The sequence below is a fragment of the Bidens hawaiensis genome, unplaced genomic scaffold (assembly GCF_021521415.1).
Source record: "Bidens hawaiensis isolate Kalapana, Puna unplaced genomic scaffold, B.hawaiensis_p1.1 tig00004973_1, whole genome shotgun sequence".
NCBI lineage: Eukaryota > Viridiplantae > Streptophyta > Magnoliopsida > Asterales > Asteraceae > Bidens > Bidens hawaiensis.
The window spans coordinates 1,566,018-1,584,269 of NW_027491313.1; the positions used below are offsets into that span (position 1 = coordinate 1,566,018).

The 18,252-nt window shown below is 33.3% G+C and overlaps 1 protein-coding gene, 1 non-coding gene and 1 pseudogene across 2 annotated transcripts; 1 reads left to right on the plus strand and 2 right to left on the minus strand.

The window, feature by feature from the left end:
- Positions 1-1,234: 1,234 nt before the first annotated feature.
- On the minus strand, positions 1,235-1,428 carry LOC143628463 (small nucleolar RNA U3; annotated as a pseudogene).
- Positions 1,429-6,943: 5,515 nt separating this feature from the next.
- LOC143628465 (small nucleolar RNA U3) lies at positions 6,944-7,156 on the minus strand. Its single transcript, XR_013152751.1, has one exon. It is a non-coding gene; the product is annotated as a small nucleolar RNA U3 (small nucleolar RNA).
- A 6,637-nt stretch (positions 7,157-13,793) lies between these two features.
- LOC143628420 (2-oxoglutarate-dependent dioxygenase DAO-like) lies at positions 13,794-15,963 on the plus strand. The gene is made up of 3 exons (XM_077098027.1): positions 13,794-14,221; positions 15,236-15,557; positions 15,655-15,963. The coding sequence occupies exons 1-3, from the start codon at positions 13,884-13,886 to the stop codon at positions 15,931-15,933; spliced, it is 939 nt and encodes a 312-aa protein (XP_076954142.1). The 5' UTR covers positions 13,794-13,883; the 3' UTR covers positions 15,934-15,963.
- Positions 15,964-18,252: the final 2,289 nt, after the last annotated feature.

Here is an 18,252-nt window from a genome sequence, read left to right on the forward strand (position 1 = left end):
CGCTTAAACGAGCTGTTACGTGCTGAAACGAACTGAAAAATCGCTTAAACAAGCTGTTACGCGCTGAAACGAACTGAAAAATCGCTTAAGCGAGCTGTTACGCGCTGAAACGAACTGAAAAATCGTTTAAGCGAGTTGTTACGCGCTGAAACGAACTGAAAAATCGCTTAAACGAGCTGTTACGCGCTGAAATGAACTGAAAAATCGTTTAAACAAGCTGTTACGCGCTGAAACGAACTGAAAAATCGCTTAAACAAGCTGTTACGCGCTGAAACAAACTGAAAAATCGCTTAAATGAGCTGTTACGCGCTGAAACGAACTGAAAAATCGCTTAAGCGAGCTGTTACGCGCTGAAACGCACTGAAAAATCGCTTAAATGAGCTGTTACACGCTGAAATGAACTGAAAAATCGCTTAAGCGAGCTGTTACGCACTGAAACGCACTGAAAAATCACTTAAGCGAGCTGTTACGAGCTGAAACGAACTGAAAAATCGCTTAAACGAGCTGTTACGCGATGAAACGAACTGAAAAATCGTTTAAACGAGCTGTTACGCGCTGAAACGAACTGAGAAATCGCTTAAACGAGCTGTTACGCGCTGAAACGAACTGAAAAATCGCTTAAGCGAGCTGTTACGCGCTGAAACGCACTGAAAAATCGCTTAAACGAGCTGTTACGCGCTGAAACAAACTGAAAAATCGCTTAAACGAGCTGTTACGCGCTGAAACAAACTGAAAAATCGCTTAAACGAGCTGTTACGCGCTGAAACGAACTAAAAGAACTGAGAAATCGCTTAAACGAGCTGTTACGCGCTAAAACGAACTGAAAAATCGCTTAAACGAGCTGTTACGCGCTGAAACGAAGTGAAAAATCACTTAATGAGTTTTGACCCAAACCCGTTTTGACCCGTTCCAACCTTGACCCGTTCTAACCTAAACCTGTTGACCCTAACCCGTTCCGACCCGAACCAAAACAACCCTTTTTTTAAGTGACCCGTTTCGACCCTAACCCGTTCCGACCCATGACCCGTTTCGACCCAACACAACCCATTTGCTACCTCACCAATGATGAGCTCATTAAAGTTGCACTAGATCATTTGAAGTCTTAACTTGTGTCATCATAGCAAAAGATGCAGGTAGATAGAATCCTTATATACTGTTCCTAATTAGAAAGATTTAAATGTGACAATTGTAGAATCATGAACCGAAATGAAATCAAAGAAAAAAAAGAGAAATTTGTTTGTCAGACAACCGTGTATGAGCTAGCAACGATCCTCTACTGAGCCATGGCCTAGACCATAGAGCTCTGTTAATCACGCTCTAGTTACACGGTCCTGGGTTATCTCAACTAGAGATGCGTTTCTGTCTTCTTAGGAATAAGAAATTCACAAGTACAATGCTATATAACAGATCCTGTTCAAGTAAGGTCATGCCTTTTGGACTCCATGTTACATATATAAACACGCACCCGTTTGCACCTTCCAGCGATGAACAGATTTGAAAAACCATGCTCGTATTAGAAAGGAAAAAAATAGAAGTTTTATACGTTGTTTGATTTTCATTCATTGATATTTTAAGTTGACTTTCAAATTTTGGATATGTTATTGTTAAAATATGAGTCTGTAAAGATTGAAGAACATACGGAATTGCAGGTGCTTAACTTTTCATAAATTACGGTTCATAACCCAACATTCCATAAAAAAACGTACATATTGGTCAAGCATTAATGTTGTTGATCTAGGTTATAATAATTAAAAATATTTAAAGTTTAAACCCACCTGACATGTTTTAATCACATTAATAGATTAATGGACATGTTTGTTCGATCTCCGCTCAAATAGTCAAATGTGATCCTTTGGGTGCCTCACCTCAACTATTTAGATTGAGGATCATTGGTGTTTAGAGCATTATCATCCCATTCTCTATATAATTATGTGAGAGAAGTTTGCAAATTATAGGGTGAGGTTATGAGAGTGGTTGTGAGTGTAAATTATAGGGTTGCGGGAGAAATGTAGTGATTTTTATAATTTTGGGAAACATTGTTTGCCCCTATTTATTTTTTAATATTTGTTGGATTGGTTGTGAGGAGATGAGAGAGAAAACTGTAATGATAAATGTATAAAAAAATATTATTTAGTTGAACAAAGAGAGAAATGTAATGTTTTTTAGTGTATACTCATAAAAATGATAAGAAAATATTAGCAAAGACGGTCCATGTGGTTTAAATATATGGCAAGTTTGATCCAAAGATTTTAAAATTTGCGAACTTACTCCATATATTTGTAGGAGGGCTTTAACAGAAAAGTGATGTTACGTATCTTTAAAAGACATGTAATGGCACATGACATGATGTGCAAGTGTCAAGAATTATAATAAACAAAAAAGTCGATCTTGGTTGATATCAGCTTTCGTGTGTGTGTTCTTAAGCTTGATTTCCAACAATGTTTGTAATGAATTGTTGAACGTTTTCCAACGGATATATAATCGCATGCAGCCGTTAGAAACTAGTTATTGACCATTTTAACCACTCTAAGTATATAAGGCGTGGGGATTAAGGTTAGATTACCTTGCTTCTCTAGCTCTAAAAAACACAAAAGCACACAATCCTCTCCCATGTCAACCTTCAAGACTCAAATTAGAATATGAAGAAAACATCGTGTTGGATCTATAAACAAAAAGAAACCCCAAAATATTCATGAAGTTCAACTCATGGACTTATGGTATAGGGTTGGATAACACGGAAACGACTCATTACAAAAATATAGTGTGTTCCTCAAAGTCACATCCAACTTCACTTTAAAAGCCCTTAAAGCTAAAAATGAAGCCCCGTTGTCAACTAAAGCCTCCAGAGCCCGTAGCTAAGACCAAGTCGAAGACAAAGGCAACACTGGTTATCATCAAATGAAATGTGTTGTTTTTTTTTCTTTTTCTTTTTAATTTTATATGTTGTTAATATCCTTTTTATTTCAATATAGTGAGTTTAACCTAAAGTCTAGGAGTTAGTTTATTGTGTTTTATAGTTTTATTAAAAGCCGGTCGTTTTCACTGATTTTAGGTTTATTGGTTCGGTTATTAGACTAACCAATAAGACTAATGTCTTTCCACTTGCAAAAATGGTTAGGAACCATAACCGGTTACGATTTATAAATTATAACCGATATTTGAAAAATTAGTTTAAAAGTGTGGTGAAAAATGTCCCATAATGTTTTATCCAATGCCTAGTAGTTCAAGGCACATGATCGATAAACAGTTTATTATTAATTGAGAAAACCAACTCAATATCTCGTTACAAATTTCTATATTGATCATGCATTCAAAGCCTCTACCTGAGCTCTTTATTTAAAGATCTTCTAACTCTAACTTGATGACCAAAACATTATCCTATTAATTAATCATATTACAATTAGGAAACTAAACAAACTTGACTATGGATACTTTTTTCAGTTGGCCCACACGAATTGGATGGCTCACCGAATCAATTTCATTGGGATTATGACCGTCATTAAGTCACGCAAAAATCTACTTGGGCATAAATGTAATTTCCGTACTTGCATGGAACAATCTACCTATTCTAATAAAATAAAATAATTGTGACACATGTCGGTTTATGGTTAAACCTCCCACCTTTTTTCCCTCCCAAACTAAGATATTAATTGACACTAATATGTGTTCATATTCACTTTCTTTTTACATTTTACATTTATTATATTTATACATTTTTATAAAAATGAATATTAACATATTATTTTAGTATATATATTCCAAAATATTTGGTGAAATCTAAAAATTAACAACAAACCATGTTTAACCATGTTTGCTAATGGTTGAAAAGAATATATAATTTCAAATTTTATCATTAACATATTTTACAATGTATATTGTTGAAGATTATAGTATATTCTTTCAATATATTATTATTATTATTATATTATATTATTATATTACTGTTTAACTTTGATTTACTTTGTATTGCTTCATACATATGTATTTTAGAGCTGAGGGTCTCTCTAGAAGCCACCTCTTTATCCCTTTGGATAGAGGTACGATGTGCCTACATCCCACCCTCCCCAGACCCTACCTATAGCTTTGCTGTTGGTGGGACTTCACTAGGTATGATTGATCAGTTGATCATATATTGTTGAAGATTATAAAGAAAAACAAAACTCGAATATGTTTTCATTTTACAAAGTAATTTTTTTAGTTATTATTATTATTATATGTATCCAATAACTATTTAACATAATTTATCTACAAAGGAGTTATAAAAAATGGATGAGAAAGTTTTGCCTAGTTTCATAAATGATATGTATTAGTAATCAACTATATGCCAACTATACTTGAATGAAAATTAATATGTTATTGAATATTGATTAAGACTTTATTTTGAAGATCAATTAATTATAGTATTATGAAAGACTAAATTTAGATTTTAGATTGTCATAACAATAGGGTTTGTAACATAAATTTAAAATATAGTTATAAAAAGAAATGTCTTAGATATTGTTCATTTTTTAACATTGATGTGCAACAAATATTTAAATTGATGTGTAAATATACACCTGTACTATCTTAGAGTAATAAAAATTACGGTTATTGATGTGTAACAAATGTCTTAGATAAAGTTCATGTTTTGAATCAACATTGAGATAGAAGTTTTGTTAAATCAAAATTGTAAAATTATTTTGTTGATTTAGAGACTAATTTCTTTGTTTGCTTATTATTGTACTCATGATATAAGTTATAAAATATTTTATTTTTTCATTTATCTTTGTTAGTGTTTGTATGTTTTTGTATTTGATTCAAATAAGTTATGATGTCTTATAATTCATATAAAATTATCATTTATTTATAAATACAACATTTGTATTTCATTATTTATAAATACAAAAACGCCATTAAAGATATACCATATGATATTTTGGTTGGTGATTTATCCGATCCTATTTCTGATCTGATTGATTTTGTATATCTAGCATTATTGGAAAATTTTAGTGATATTTCATATTTTCAATAAAGTGTCATACTTGCACCTTTAAATGAGGTTGTCCAAAATATTAATGACAAATTTTTGTCTTTGTTTCTCGGAGAAGAAGTTAAATATCTCAGATCTGATAATATAGACAAGTCTGATAGTGTTGCACCTCGTTTCGATCTAGCATTACACTCACTGGATTTTCGAAATGGTTTAAAGATGTCTGGTATGCCTAATCATAGATTGGTTCTAAAAGTTTATGTGCCAATAATGTTACTAAGGAATATTGATCAGAAGAACGGTTTATGCAATGGAACCACATTACAAGTAATTATAGTTTGGGGATCATTTTTTTGTAGTGACTGGACTTCACTTGTTGAGCGATTTATGCCTAGACAGATTGCTATAACGCGTGCCAAGAGAGACTGGGAGTTTGATATACTTTAACCGTTATCGTTCTATGGTAATCTTCCTCTATTTTTTATATCTTATTGATTAGTATGAATTAAATAATGATACGGAAATAATTTTATAATGATAACTGTGTAGAAAAATCTATCAAAAGAAGACGCGAAGCAGCAGTGTTTGAGATTTTTAAGGATGCTTCCATATGGATATTCAGTTTCCTTTAGTGTCCTCAAGATTGATGACCCGATCGGACTTCTACCCGGAAGAATCATATTGGGTATTAACAAACGCGGGGTGAGTCTCAATTATTTTTTTTAATCAAGATATGCTTTTATTATTTTAAATGCATATGATTTATGTAGCTCTTTTTTTTTTTTTTTTGTTTCTATAGGTTCACATTTTTCGCCTGGTTCCGAAAGAATATTTGTACTCGGCTGAATTAAGAGATATAATGCAATTTGGTAGCAGCAATACTGCAGTGTTTTTTAAGATGAGAGTTGCGGGTGTCTTGCATATATTTCAGTTTGAAACCAAGCAGGTGTGAAAATCATGTATTTATCTTTCTATTTACTTATCTGTTGTTTGTGCATCCTGTGTGATTATGATATGTGTTTTTAATATAGGGGGACGAAATATGTGCTGGCCTTCAAAAACACATAAATGATGTCATGTTGTGTCGGTACTCTAAAGCGCCTTCTGCAGATAATTTAGGTCTTACTAATGGTGATAGTTCTGGTAAATCAAAATCTCTCAATGCGGATGTCGGTGAGAAACGAGCACATGATTTATTAAAAGCACTTGAAGAATGTCAAATAACTGCAACACAAGTAAGTAATTGTGCATGTTTTGTTACATGTTCAACAAGTTAGAGATGGAACATAACATAACCGCGACCCGTTTATTTTGAAAATTACTGTTTTTTTTTTTCACCGTGCTATCGCAGTTATCAGAGGAATTGCATGAGAAAGAGAGAAGAAATTATTATGCAAGAAGAAGTGAAGACATTGAAAGACATGTTAAATTCAGAAAAGCAATACTCAGAAGAATTAACATCCAAAATTAATGAACTTACAAGTTTATGTGAAGAGAAAGAATCTGCTCTTCAGGTAGCAAATTTTTACTTTAAAACTAGCATTTTAAGGAGATTTATTATTATCTTTTTAATTAATTACTCGTCTTTTAGGCTGCATTGATCGATAAACGGGATATGGAAGCTAGGCTAATTTCACATCTTAGTAAAGTAGAATTGGAGAACAATACCAAAAAGGAATTAGTAGAAACAACTACTCAGGTCTGTAAATGATATTTTTAAACTTGATATTATTTACTTTTCATGTTTTTCTTTCTTATAAATTCATCACATGATTATATTGTTAATAGGCTATACAGAACATCCAAGATGACTTACGAACCCTTAGCTCAAAGCTGGATGCAGGCGGTCAAGGGAGCGGATGGTGAAGGCTACAATACAATCCATCTTCTATTCATGAATGCAACATGTCTTGTGTTTAATCAAACTGATGCAACCATGAACCGAACCGAAATCAAAGGAAAAAAAAGAGAAATTGTCTGTCAGACAACCATGTAACCATGCCAGGTCTCATTACATGAGCTAGCAACGATACTCTACTGAGCCATGGCTTAGACCAGAGAACTCTGTTAATCACGCTCTAGTTACACGGTGCTGGGTCATCAACCAGACATAGGTTTCTGTCTTCTTAGAAATCAAGAATACAGAGGTACAAGCCTACAGAACAGATCCTGTTCAAGTAAGGTCGTGCTTTTCAAGTTCCCTGTTGCATATATAAACATACACTCATTTCCACTTTCCAGCGATGTGGGACGAAAGTAAGAACAGATTTGAAAGAGTTGTTTAATTAATGTTTGTTCACTGACATCTTAAGTTGATTTTCAAATTCTGAATCCCTTATTCTAAAATATGAGTTGTGTTTGGAGGGTGGATCAAATGTGGAGTCTGCGAAGAAGCCGATACAGAATTGCAGTTGCCTAACTTTTCATAAATTAAGATTCATAGCCTAACATTCAATCCGTAACTTTGCATACATTTCTAGACCAATGGATAAGTTTTGTTCCCTGTTCAAATAGTGAAATTGACCCTCCCCTTTGCTTAACTCCCAATGTTCTCTGTTCAATCCATCATCAAATCAACCTATTAATGTACATTTTTTTTTGTCAAGTAACCTTAATTCTCAATTTGAATTTTACACGAAAGTCACGTTGTTACAATTATAGGTTTTGAAGAAAAATTGTCAGTTTTAACTAAATTTACCTATATTATGATTTGTATATCAATCAGTTTGAATTTTGCATGAAAGTCACAATGTTTCATTTGTGGGGTTTTGAAGAAAAATGAAAAAATTTAATTAAACTTACCCAGACTGTGATTTGCCAAGTAAATTTGAATTTTTCACAGAAGTCACGATGTTACAAAATTGGCCGTCACGTGGGGGGGGGGGGGTGTAGATGGGTTAACGACCAGACTTAACGGGGTTAATAAATTTGTGTTTAATTGCAAGTGAAATGAAACTAAAAGGACGAAAATCACAAATTTGAGAGGGACGAAAAATGCAAACTTGAAACTATTGGACTAAAATCGCAGATTTAGACAAACCACATGGATGAAAACCGCAGTTCACTAAAATAATTATTATAACAAAAAAAGAGTGAAAAGACATGTCTACCCCTGACTTAACGATTAAATTTAACGGGATTAGTGATTTGGATGTAATTGGCAAGAATTAGGAAACATGGAGAGTTCATATGCAAAAAATAAATTTTTTGGACTAAATTCACATTATTTGTCAAACCAAAATATGACACTTCATCCTCAAATGAAGAATCATGTGCGTGATATGGACTCTAGACCATTCTCACCACGCAAAGGAGAACGGGGAATAAGGAGACACGGTGTTTCATTCTCATGCTTCTTTTGATTCTGTTGCCACCTAAGACTCCAGCTAGGACCATGCATGTCCATGCTTGCTTTATAAGATTCTATGTAGTGGGAGGCGTCTACGGGCGAAAATGGGCTCAACCAAACACCGGAAACCAACCGAACCTAAGTTATTTGTTTCCTTTTCCCGACCCGAACTTAAACATGTATGCCAACTACCTCATGCCCCAAAATCTCATGTCGACGTTCGGGTCTACCCAACCGAAGCCTGTGACGGTGCCGGAGATCGACTCAAACGACACGTGCCTCCGGTTCAAGCCAAAAGCCGACTCGTAAACCCAAAAAGAACAACCGGGGGAGCCGATGGCGCAACGTGATCCATACAAGCAACCACGGACCAAGGACGAGGAAGTAGCCCTCGCAAGGGCTTGGATCGTCATTTACGAGGATCCCGACGTTGGTAAGTTTTTTAATATTAAATAAGTATTAATTGTGACAAATAATTTTAATTTGTAACTAACTTTCAAGCTGTCGGGATATTTTAGAGGAAAGTATTTGAAGCTTAGCTCGCGCTAACGGGTAAATCCGAAGACTATCGGGGTAAAGAAGCGGTTCAAATCCACTGGAAGGCCATTAATTCGGAATGCCAAAAATTTATTGGGATATACAGCCACTTGCGTGGGACCGGTTGGCGTAGCGGACAAAACGACGCCGACATCCAATCTAAAGCGTTAACGACTTTCGAACATAAGGGCAAACCGAAGGGTGGATCGGGAAAGCGTTTAAGCATTTAAGTTGTTGGGAAAAACTCAGGGTATGCTCGAAATGGAATGGGGCACCCACCGCACCGGTCGCTCAACGAGCCGGCGCATCATCCCAAGCTTCAAAAAAGTCGAGACATCGTCTTCGACAAATTCGAGCACAACAAACGCACCTTCCGATGCTCGTAACTTCAACCTCGTTAACGAACACGGCGCGGTTAATTTAGATGACGCCGATGAAATACATGAGTTGGCTCGACCCCGCTGGAGAGCAAGAAAAAATAGTTAAAAAAAAGGGGGAGAATTCGTCGTCGTCACGATTCAATACGGCGGCCAGTGAAGAAGTCGAACATTTAAACGAGGTGTTCGGTCGTTTCGATACACATACCGTGGAAATGGTAAAGGACATGAAAGAATCCAACAAATATCATGAAAAGCAAGCCCAGACGTTGGAATTGCGACAAATTAAAAAAAAACTACGAATCCTTCAAAGCAGACGGGTTTCACCAAAAGGCCACATTATTGCATCGACGACATGTTGAAAAAATGCACAAATATTACGGATATTAGTTTTTTTTGTATTCCTTTTTTAATTTTAATGTATTTTTATTTAATTATTTGATTTAATGGTTTTTTATTTGTTTAGTTTATTTATAAAAAGAAAATATTAAAAAAATGTGACGTGTTAAAAAGAGGTGACATGATAAAGGATGGGCTACAACACCATTACACCATAAAAACAAAAACCTACCATTTGATGACTGGGCGCCACATGTCGCAATTCGTCCCAATTTGTATCTCTTCCACTACACATAGCCTAAAACTATGTGTAGTGGAGGAGATACAAAATGAGACGATTTGTGAGATATGACTCTCAATCACCAAATGAGAGATTTTTGTTTTATGGGTGTAGTTATATATATATATATATATATATATATATAAAGGATAGAATACGAAAATCATTTATCGTACAAGAGGTACGCGGCATTCTGGAACGTCCATTCTCAATAACCATCCTAATCCTAAAATCACAATTACGCGAGCCGCCCTCCGACAACCTCTTCTCCCATCGATTTCGTCCACCTTCACCATCTCCATTCAACGATTCTGTCCGCCATCCACCTTCGCGACCACCATCTTCTTCCGACACAACCATCAATCGTTGCTCACATGTCAGTTGATAAAATTGCCAATTGAAATTGAAATTGCTGAACTAATTGATCAATTAAACTTTGAAATTGGTCCAATTAATCATCAATTTGAAGTTTCAATTAATCAATTTTGAGTTTTACAGAAACCCAGTTGCAGACTCTCCATATTTTGTTCATATGATCAAATCAATGATCAAATTAACGATCGATTGACGATTGTTTGATGATTATGAGATTATATGAAGTGATTCTTGGGTTCGAATTCTAGGATTCGGGTCAACCCGAAAAACCTGAATAAACTTTTACTTTTAAAACCATATATATTTTTAGGTGTTATAGGCTATGTTTTATCCATTGACGTTATTAAAAATTAGTCAAGATCAACTGTTCTCATTCTACCTATTATGCATCGATTGTTCATTGTTCATCAATGTTACAATTTACAATTTATGACTAAAAGCAACTATAATTCAACACCCTAATCATGGCATACTGAAAATGACTAGTATCAAACCCGCGCGTTGCTGCGGCGATTACAATTCACAATGCGATAGTTGAGCATTTTAGTTTATTAATCATGTTGGATATTGTATAGTAGTTATGTTAGTCATGTTATTCGTATAAGAGTTTACAAATAATTATTACGTTTATTCTTGATTTTTCTTATTTGTGTTAGTTGCATTTATGTGGTGTATCATAGGCGTCGTTCATTCACGCCGATATATGATTAACTCGAAAAAATATAATAAAATAAGCACTTTTATTGACCATTATTGTTGTATTTCAAAATTGTTCTAATTTTGAATTTTAAATACGGGCATGTTCACCTAAATAATGTTACAAAGTAGGAAATTTTGATTTACATAATCTAAACTATTAACTTTTGACAAATAACAGCCTTAACTAACGAAATATCTATTGATCGGTTTCATATTTTAATATAACGATCCGTTACCAAAACAATCCTAACATCTCTGGTCTCCGGAAAAACATTTTTTACCGAAAAATTCCTTTATGATAGGAAAACTCAACCTTTTTAGGTGGTGGTGCTCAATGGTGGTGTTCAGGTGGTGGTTTTCAAATTGAGTTTCCGGCGAAAATGTTATGTTTCCACGTCAAATCCTTTTCCAGCGACCAACGACTGACGGTGTTAGGATCTTGTTATCCGCGGATGTTGGGAGCAACTATATTAAAAGATGGGACTGTCAGCTGACTTTTCATTAGTTGTGACTTTTATTTGCCGATATTCTATTGTTGAAATTATTTAAATCTAATTTTCTTAAAGAAATATATAGTTAACTTTGAATTTTAAAATATAAATGTGAATTACTCGTCAAATTATTCTCCTTTCTGCATTCTCTTTCGGGTCATAAAAGTTAAACCTTGCTCGCCTTCACATGAAACCAAAGAAATTTAAATACAATTTACCAATTAGTTTAGTATGTACTATAAGTTTTACAGTCAATATAATCTGCATATGAGCAATTACGAATTGGCTAGAACAGAACAAAATGCATAAACGAAAATCTTTTCATTTTGATTAAAAATATTTTTCGAATTTACATAGTTAACTCAAGGGGTATTTTTATCGGGTTTTGTGGAAGACAAACTCGTGGCTATTTTTTCTATTTTAAGATTGTTTTTGAAAACCCATTTTTTTTAAAAAGTTGTTATATTAATGATTTATTATAAGTTATTCAACTCCATCGTAGTTAAAAAAAAGGTATGATTACACTTTTTTTAAGAAAGTAAATCAATTAAATTATTATATAATTTGTAATACAAATAAAAAAATAAAACAATATTTTTATTTTAATGACATTAATATATATATATTAAAATGCAGATTTTGGTTGTGAGATGATTTCTACTGTTCAATAGAACTTTTATATTACTATCAATGCTTCAGGTACCATTCCTTGCTACATATTATGGGTTAAGTCACTTATCTACATTTCACATGTGAGCTTCATATTTTTGATTTTTTTTGTTTTTTTGCTTTTTATTCTTTTCTTTCTTACCTTTCCTTTTTCTAATCCAGTAATCCTCCGTTTGATCAGTTTATATAGTTTCCAAATACTTCTTACTCATCATGACTCTCTATTTGTAATTTATTACTAATTTAGGTTAATATTTGATGATTAAAAACCTCTTCTTTTCTAATTATTTTGTTCTCAGTTCATATACAGATTGTAAAAAGGTTGTTTTGATTAGAGTGTTATGTTTTTACATTGACTCGATGTAGGATTTTGATATAGAATTTGAGAGTTAACACACCTCAAAAGTCAACACGCATGCATAATTAATGTTTTCACATGCGTCCTTTTTCGATTTAACGGTTCCGTCGCAACATCCGGGTCCAAATACTAGTATTCATTTAAAAGGTACATTAACTAATTTTGAATATATTTTATTAACGTATCAAGTTTGTAGTAGAATGATACTATTATTTTTTTCTTTATATTTATCATATAAATTTTATTGTGACATACCCACGCATATGCGCATCTCCAAGAATAACACATCATTGGTTTTTTATATGGAGGTTTGGTTTGTAAAAGTAATCAAAAGTTACAAAAACATATATTCTTAAAAGACTTGTACGTCTATGCAGCTACGACTGGTACATTGTAACTACGCATTGATAATAAACTTTATATAGAAACATAGACAAAAATAAGAACTTTGTGAGGGTACGTTGCAATTTGTAAAAAATATATCTTGAAAGATACAAGACAAAAAACCAAAAAACAAAATAAAATGTTGTGGGTATGGTAAAGTAAATATCTTAAAATTGCAGGGGCATTCTGAAATTTTGAATTTAATCAGAAAAAAAATATTTATCTTAATGGACTTGTACATTGCAACAAGGACTTATGCGTTATGATGCGCATATTAAAATTCAATAAAATTTACATCGAAACGTATACAAAAATAAGCATATCGCAATTGGATGTTCGAAATTTATTAAAACTCAAAATATTTAAAAAGATAAAAGAGAAACATATAGAAAAATATATATGTAACTTGAAAGGGTGGAAAGGTAATTACTAAGGGGTAAAAACTATAAACATAATTAAAACCATTAAAGTCGTTGATGGGTCTAAATTAAAAGACCAAACCACCCTCTTAACTTCCATAAAACATGCATTAAGATTAGTACCATAAGTAAAAATATTTATACCTCTTAAAAATTAAGAGGTCCTTAACTCCTCCATTATATATAGTAGAGATTAGTTGGTCTTGTTTATTATGTTTGAACTTTGTTAAATTTTACTCTTTTTAGGATGTTCTGTCGGTTTATTTTTGTATTGTTATTGGTTTATTACATTACGAGTAAAGAAAATATGTTACATGTAAATTTAACAATTTAGTTTTTTTCCCTATAATACTTGAAGCCCGATTAACCCAATATGAAATAACCCGAACTCGAATTACCTGAACTCGAAGAAACTATGAGAGATTTGGGTTGGAATTCGGGTCTGGATTTAAAACTTTGAGACCCGAAACCCAAAAAACTAACCTGAAAAACACCCCTACTAATATCACATGGTTTAACAAGTTCCCATGGAAATAAAATTTGCTTCGACAGATAATTTTAAAATCAGTATTTGTAACACTTGAACTCCCTCCTATAAATTACAAAGTATAACCAGCTAAAATTTAGCTAACACAATATGGCCAATATCCCCGTGATCGATCTACATGATTTCCCATACCAAACATCCAAATTGATCATCGCCACCGCGTGTGAAGAGTGGGGCTGTTTTCGGCTTCTCAACCACCACGAGATCCTTCCGGTGGCGTTGATGTCCGAGATGAAGGCGGTGGTTAGATCACTCTTTGAGTTACCAATGGAGATGAAGCGAAGGAATGTCCATGCCATCCAAGGAATTGGATATGCGGCTCCGAGGATCACAAATCCAGTGCACGAATCATTCGGCTTTTACGACATGGATACCCGTCTTGCCGTGGACGATTTTTGCTCTCAACTGGATGCTACACCTCATCAAAGGTATCTATCTCTCTGTTTTGGATTTCACCATCACGAACGTTGACATCAAAGAACAATCCAACAACTTCTGTTTTTCGATACTACATACACGGGCCGTTGGATTGATTAACACGGTATTGTTTGTTATATTAATTTTTAAAGGAAAAGAAAAAAGGCCAAACATAACGAAACACATGCAAAGATGCAAATGAAAAATCCAAATTTCATTTTGTTTTTTTCTCGTTGTATAATTAACTATGTACAGTAGCTTTTTATTATACTTGATAATTTACTGAGGATTCAAATGCCTTTGTCATTCCTAAATAAAAATGTCCTTAGACCCTAACAAGTAATAGATTATATTAACTAATATAATTCAAAAAAATAATAAAAAAAATCCCAATTTATCATTCTCTTTTCATTGTGAGAATGGTCCCGGCCATGCACATGATTCTCAATTGGTGGGGTGTCACCATTTTATTGGTTAGGTTGTTTCTTTAATTTTTTTTTAATATTAATAATTAATAAAAAAAATAGAGAATTGTGATTATAACATAGGCTAGTCTTGTGGGTGAATGATGAAAGATACGGTGAGAGCGAGTGATGAAGAATCACGGATATAACACGTGACCTTATAGTCATTTTCAACCACCCATCAATATCTTCCTCTGTCACTTCTCTTCAATAGACTCACTAGCGATCGATAGTGGCATATATAGCATGTCGGAAAACCCAAAAATTGCAAACTTGGCTCTTTTTTTCAACTTTAAATACTTTAGTGAGACAACGTAGAGGGTCAAAAAACCAAGAAAGCTTCTCGCGTCAAGTACTCTGACTAACAAAAGCTATTCAGTAATCCGTTAGTGATTATTGGATTTTAGTTATAAAATTTATCCGTCATAGAAAATTTATGGGTAAATGTAGTAAAAAACTACTATGTTATTTATATAAATTAAAAGATATTTTAAGAATATATAATTACTTATGTTGTAAGTAAAATTATGGGTTTTCATGCAATGATTTGCCATGTCATAGAGATACAATCATAAGATACGTTGAAGCAGTGCATGAGCTTTTTGTGGTGATCGTAAAGAAATTAGCTGAAGGTTTAGGGGTGAAAACTGAAAATACTGGAATAGAGAATTGGCCATGCATGTTCAAGCTTAACAAATACAACTTCACCCCTGAAAGTGTTGGACTCCCAGGTATCCCAACACACACAGACTCTGCTTTCCTCACAATCCTCCAAGACGATGAAGGCGTTTGCGGTTTAGAAGTCATGAACAAGTCTGGCGAGTTTATTCCTGTCGACCCCTGGCCTGAAACTCTTATTGTTAACATCGGTGACATGGCAACAGTAAGTCTTTAAACCACTTTTTAATGTACATATATGTTTTAAGCTGATAATGAAGTAGTGATATATAAATGGTACTGTTGATTTGACGAAATTGAAGATATGGAGCAATGGAAGATTCTACAACGTGAAACATAGGGTGCAATGCAAAGAAACTAAGTTACGAGTGTCAATCGCATCGTTCCTTTTAGGACCAAAAGGGGCTGTGGAACCGTTACCAGAAGATGTGGACGACGAGCATCCCCGAAAGTACGTCCCTATCACTTACGAAGATTACAGGAAACTGAAGTTCTCGACAAATTTGCATGCGGGTGAAGCTCTTGAACTCTTGTACACACCAAGCTTAGACAAGATAGATCTAGATATGAACCGTGGTTAATTAGTTTGATCACTTATGGTTTTCAGATAACAAACATGCAATGCCAATCCACAGGTATAGTATGAAGTATGAACTATGAAGTAATATGGAAATCCATGTGCGGTTGATGAAGAATATTGGATATGTTTTAATGTTCTCTTTTGTTATACTAGATCAGTTATTGCGTAAAACATTTTCAAGCTATGAAGTGTAAGAAGTCATAAAGACGTGAACGTTTTGGGACAAATAGTATAAACGTTAATAGAAATTATCACCATAATTAGACATCTATGCAACATGTATAAATGATTTACACGTTTAGCTATTTGTAAGCCTTTGTTATTTAGGATTTTGACGATGTCTTAATCTAAACCATTTAAAAGTAAGATCAATACTTATCTATATTACATTATAATACATACTAGGTTAAAAACCCGTATGACACACGGGTTGGATAAATAATATTGTGATTTTAGATGGGTCAAGATGTATTATAAAGTCTTATAAGTTAAAAAAAAAACATTATCGGAAAATAAAAAAAATTCAGGTGTATTTATTTAGAAGTTGAAGGTTTACTTCTTTTGAATATAAAAGCCCAATTGTAGTAAAAGAAATGATGCTTATAGAAAAATTATCATCACAAAGGTAACAATGCACTAATTTCAGAAATACGAGAAGAACTCATAGCAAAAGTAGGAATCTGTAAGAATTGTCTTCACTCACTGAATAAACTTTTAAGTGTAACCCCAAAATAGCCTAAAGTACCTACAAATATGTCTAACAGCTATAAACCCCTACATGAAAGTATGAAACCATGTTAACTAAAATGACCAATATACTTACCCACAAATTCAATCACCTTGTACCACCTCAACTTGTTATGTGTTTTGGGTCAGATTTGGTTTGCTTGTCCTTGTCATCTTGTGGCCATGTATCTGCAAAAAGAATTTAGCCCTCATCTTTCTATACACAACAACAAATGACACCTGATAGCAAGAAACTTGAAGTTTCAAAAATCATAACATACAAAGAATATAAATGGCACTTGCACTCTAACTAAATTTAAACAAAAGCATACAAGTAAAGAGAGATTAGCTAACATGCTCCTGAACTCAAGTTGTGATTCTACTTCAAATAATTGATCTTATTCATCAGCGGTATCAAGAAGTCGCGCATACGAATGCTAGTGCCTATGATACTTCAAAATCTGCATAATACCATATTAATATAATGGGTTAGGCATCATCCATAAACTGAAAGATTATAGAACCAACAATAAACAATAATTTCAAGATACATATATTAAATCCGAAATCTAGAAGTAGAAAATTTCTAAATGATTTTCATATACTAATTTTACAGTTAATTTGACAAAGTTGCATGATTAGTTACTTAAAGTAACACGTTTCTTTAGTTATGTTAATGCGGAGAATGAAAAAGAAAAATAATTAGAGCTGATGTGCCAATGACTGATCTGGTCAAACTTCGAGGATAAACGTCGAACAAACATATTTAAAGTTGATAGGATTTCAATATAATTTATAACGCATATCTTTTATAACTTATAGTACTATAATAAAACTTTGATGTTTCTTAACATTCAAATTTTGAAAGAACAAATGTTGGAATTTGATACATGACATTAATAATCAGTGACTAAAAAGGTCAAACCAATATAGCTTTTGACATATTACTATCCATGCTAAACTTTTGAGGTCATAAAATACAAACGTAGCTTTAATTTTAAAGGCCTTGAAAAATTTGGTCAGCTTGAAATGCTACTTTACCAAAATGCCATTCATGGTAATACGTTGAAGTCGTTAGACAAAACATGGATAGAAACATGCATATCGAGGCGGTGATCATCATACACTGGCCATTATGTAAGGCTATTCAAGGCATTTGAAAGATCAATGACCCATTCACACTTTCCTAAAACTACATACTCAATCAAATGTAATTAATATTAATGGAAAAAAGGTATAATTTGTAGATGTTAACCAATGAATTATCTAAAACTATAAAATTGTTGGATTCCATAATGAATTTCAAAATGGGCCGATTCCATATATATTCGAAAACTTGCACAGCATCATATCAAAAAACTTAATACTCATATCAAATTATAACAGGTCCACTACACCCTTCTCTTTTCCAGTTACACTCAAAACTCTTATGCCCATATGCAAGAATTAAGAAGAATATAGATGCCATAAATTGGAAAAAAACGACTATTATTAAAGTAAGATTATTTGACATTCATTATTAAAAAAACTATCTTAAAAGGGGTTTTCATATATACTCCTCCTGAATAATTTGATTGAAAAAAAAACGACTATT

Coding starts and splice junctions, on each gene's coding strand:
- LOC143628420 (XM_077098027.1), top strand. CDS start 13,884: ATGGCCAATATCCCCGTGATCGATCTACATGATTTCCCATACCAAACA. Junction 14,222..15,235: donor GATGCTACACCTCATCAAAG/GTATCTATCTCT, acceptor GCCATGTCATAG/AGATACAATCATAAGATACG. Junction 15,558..15,654: donor ACATCGGTGACATGGCAACA/GTAAGTCTTTAA, acceptor ACGAAATTGAAG/ATATGGAGCAATGGAAGATT.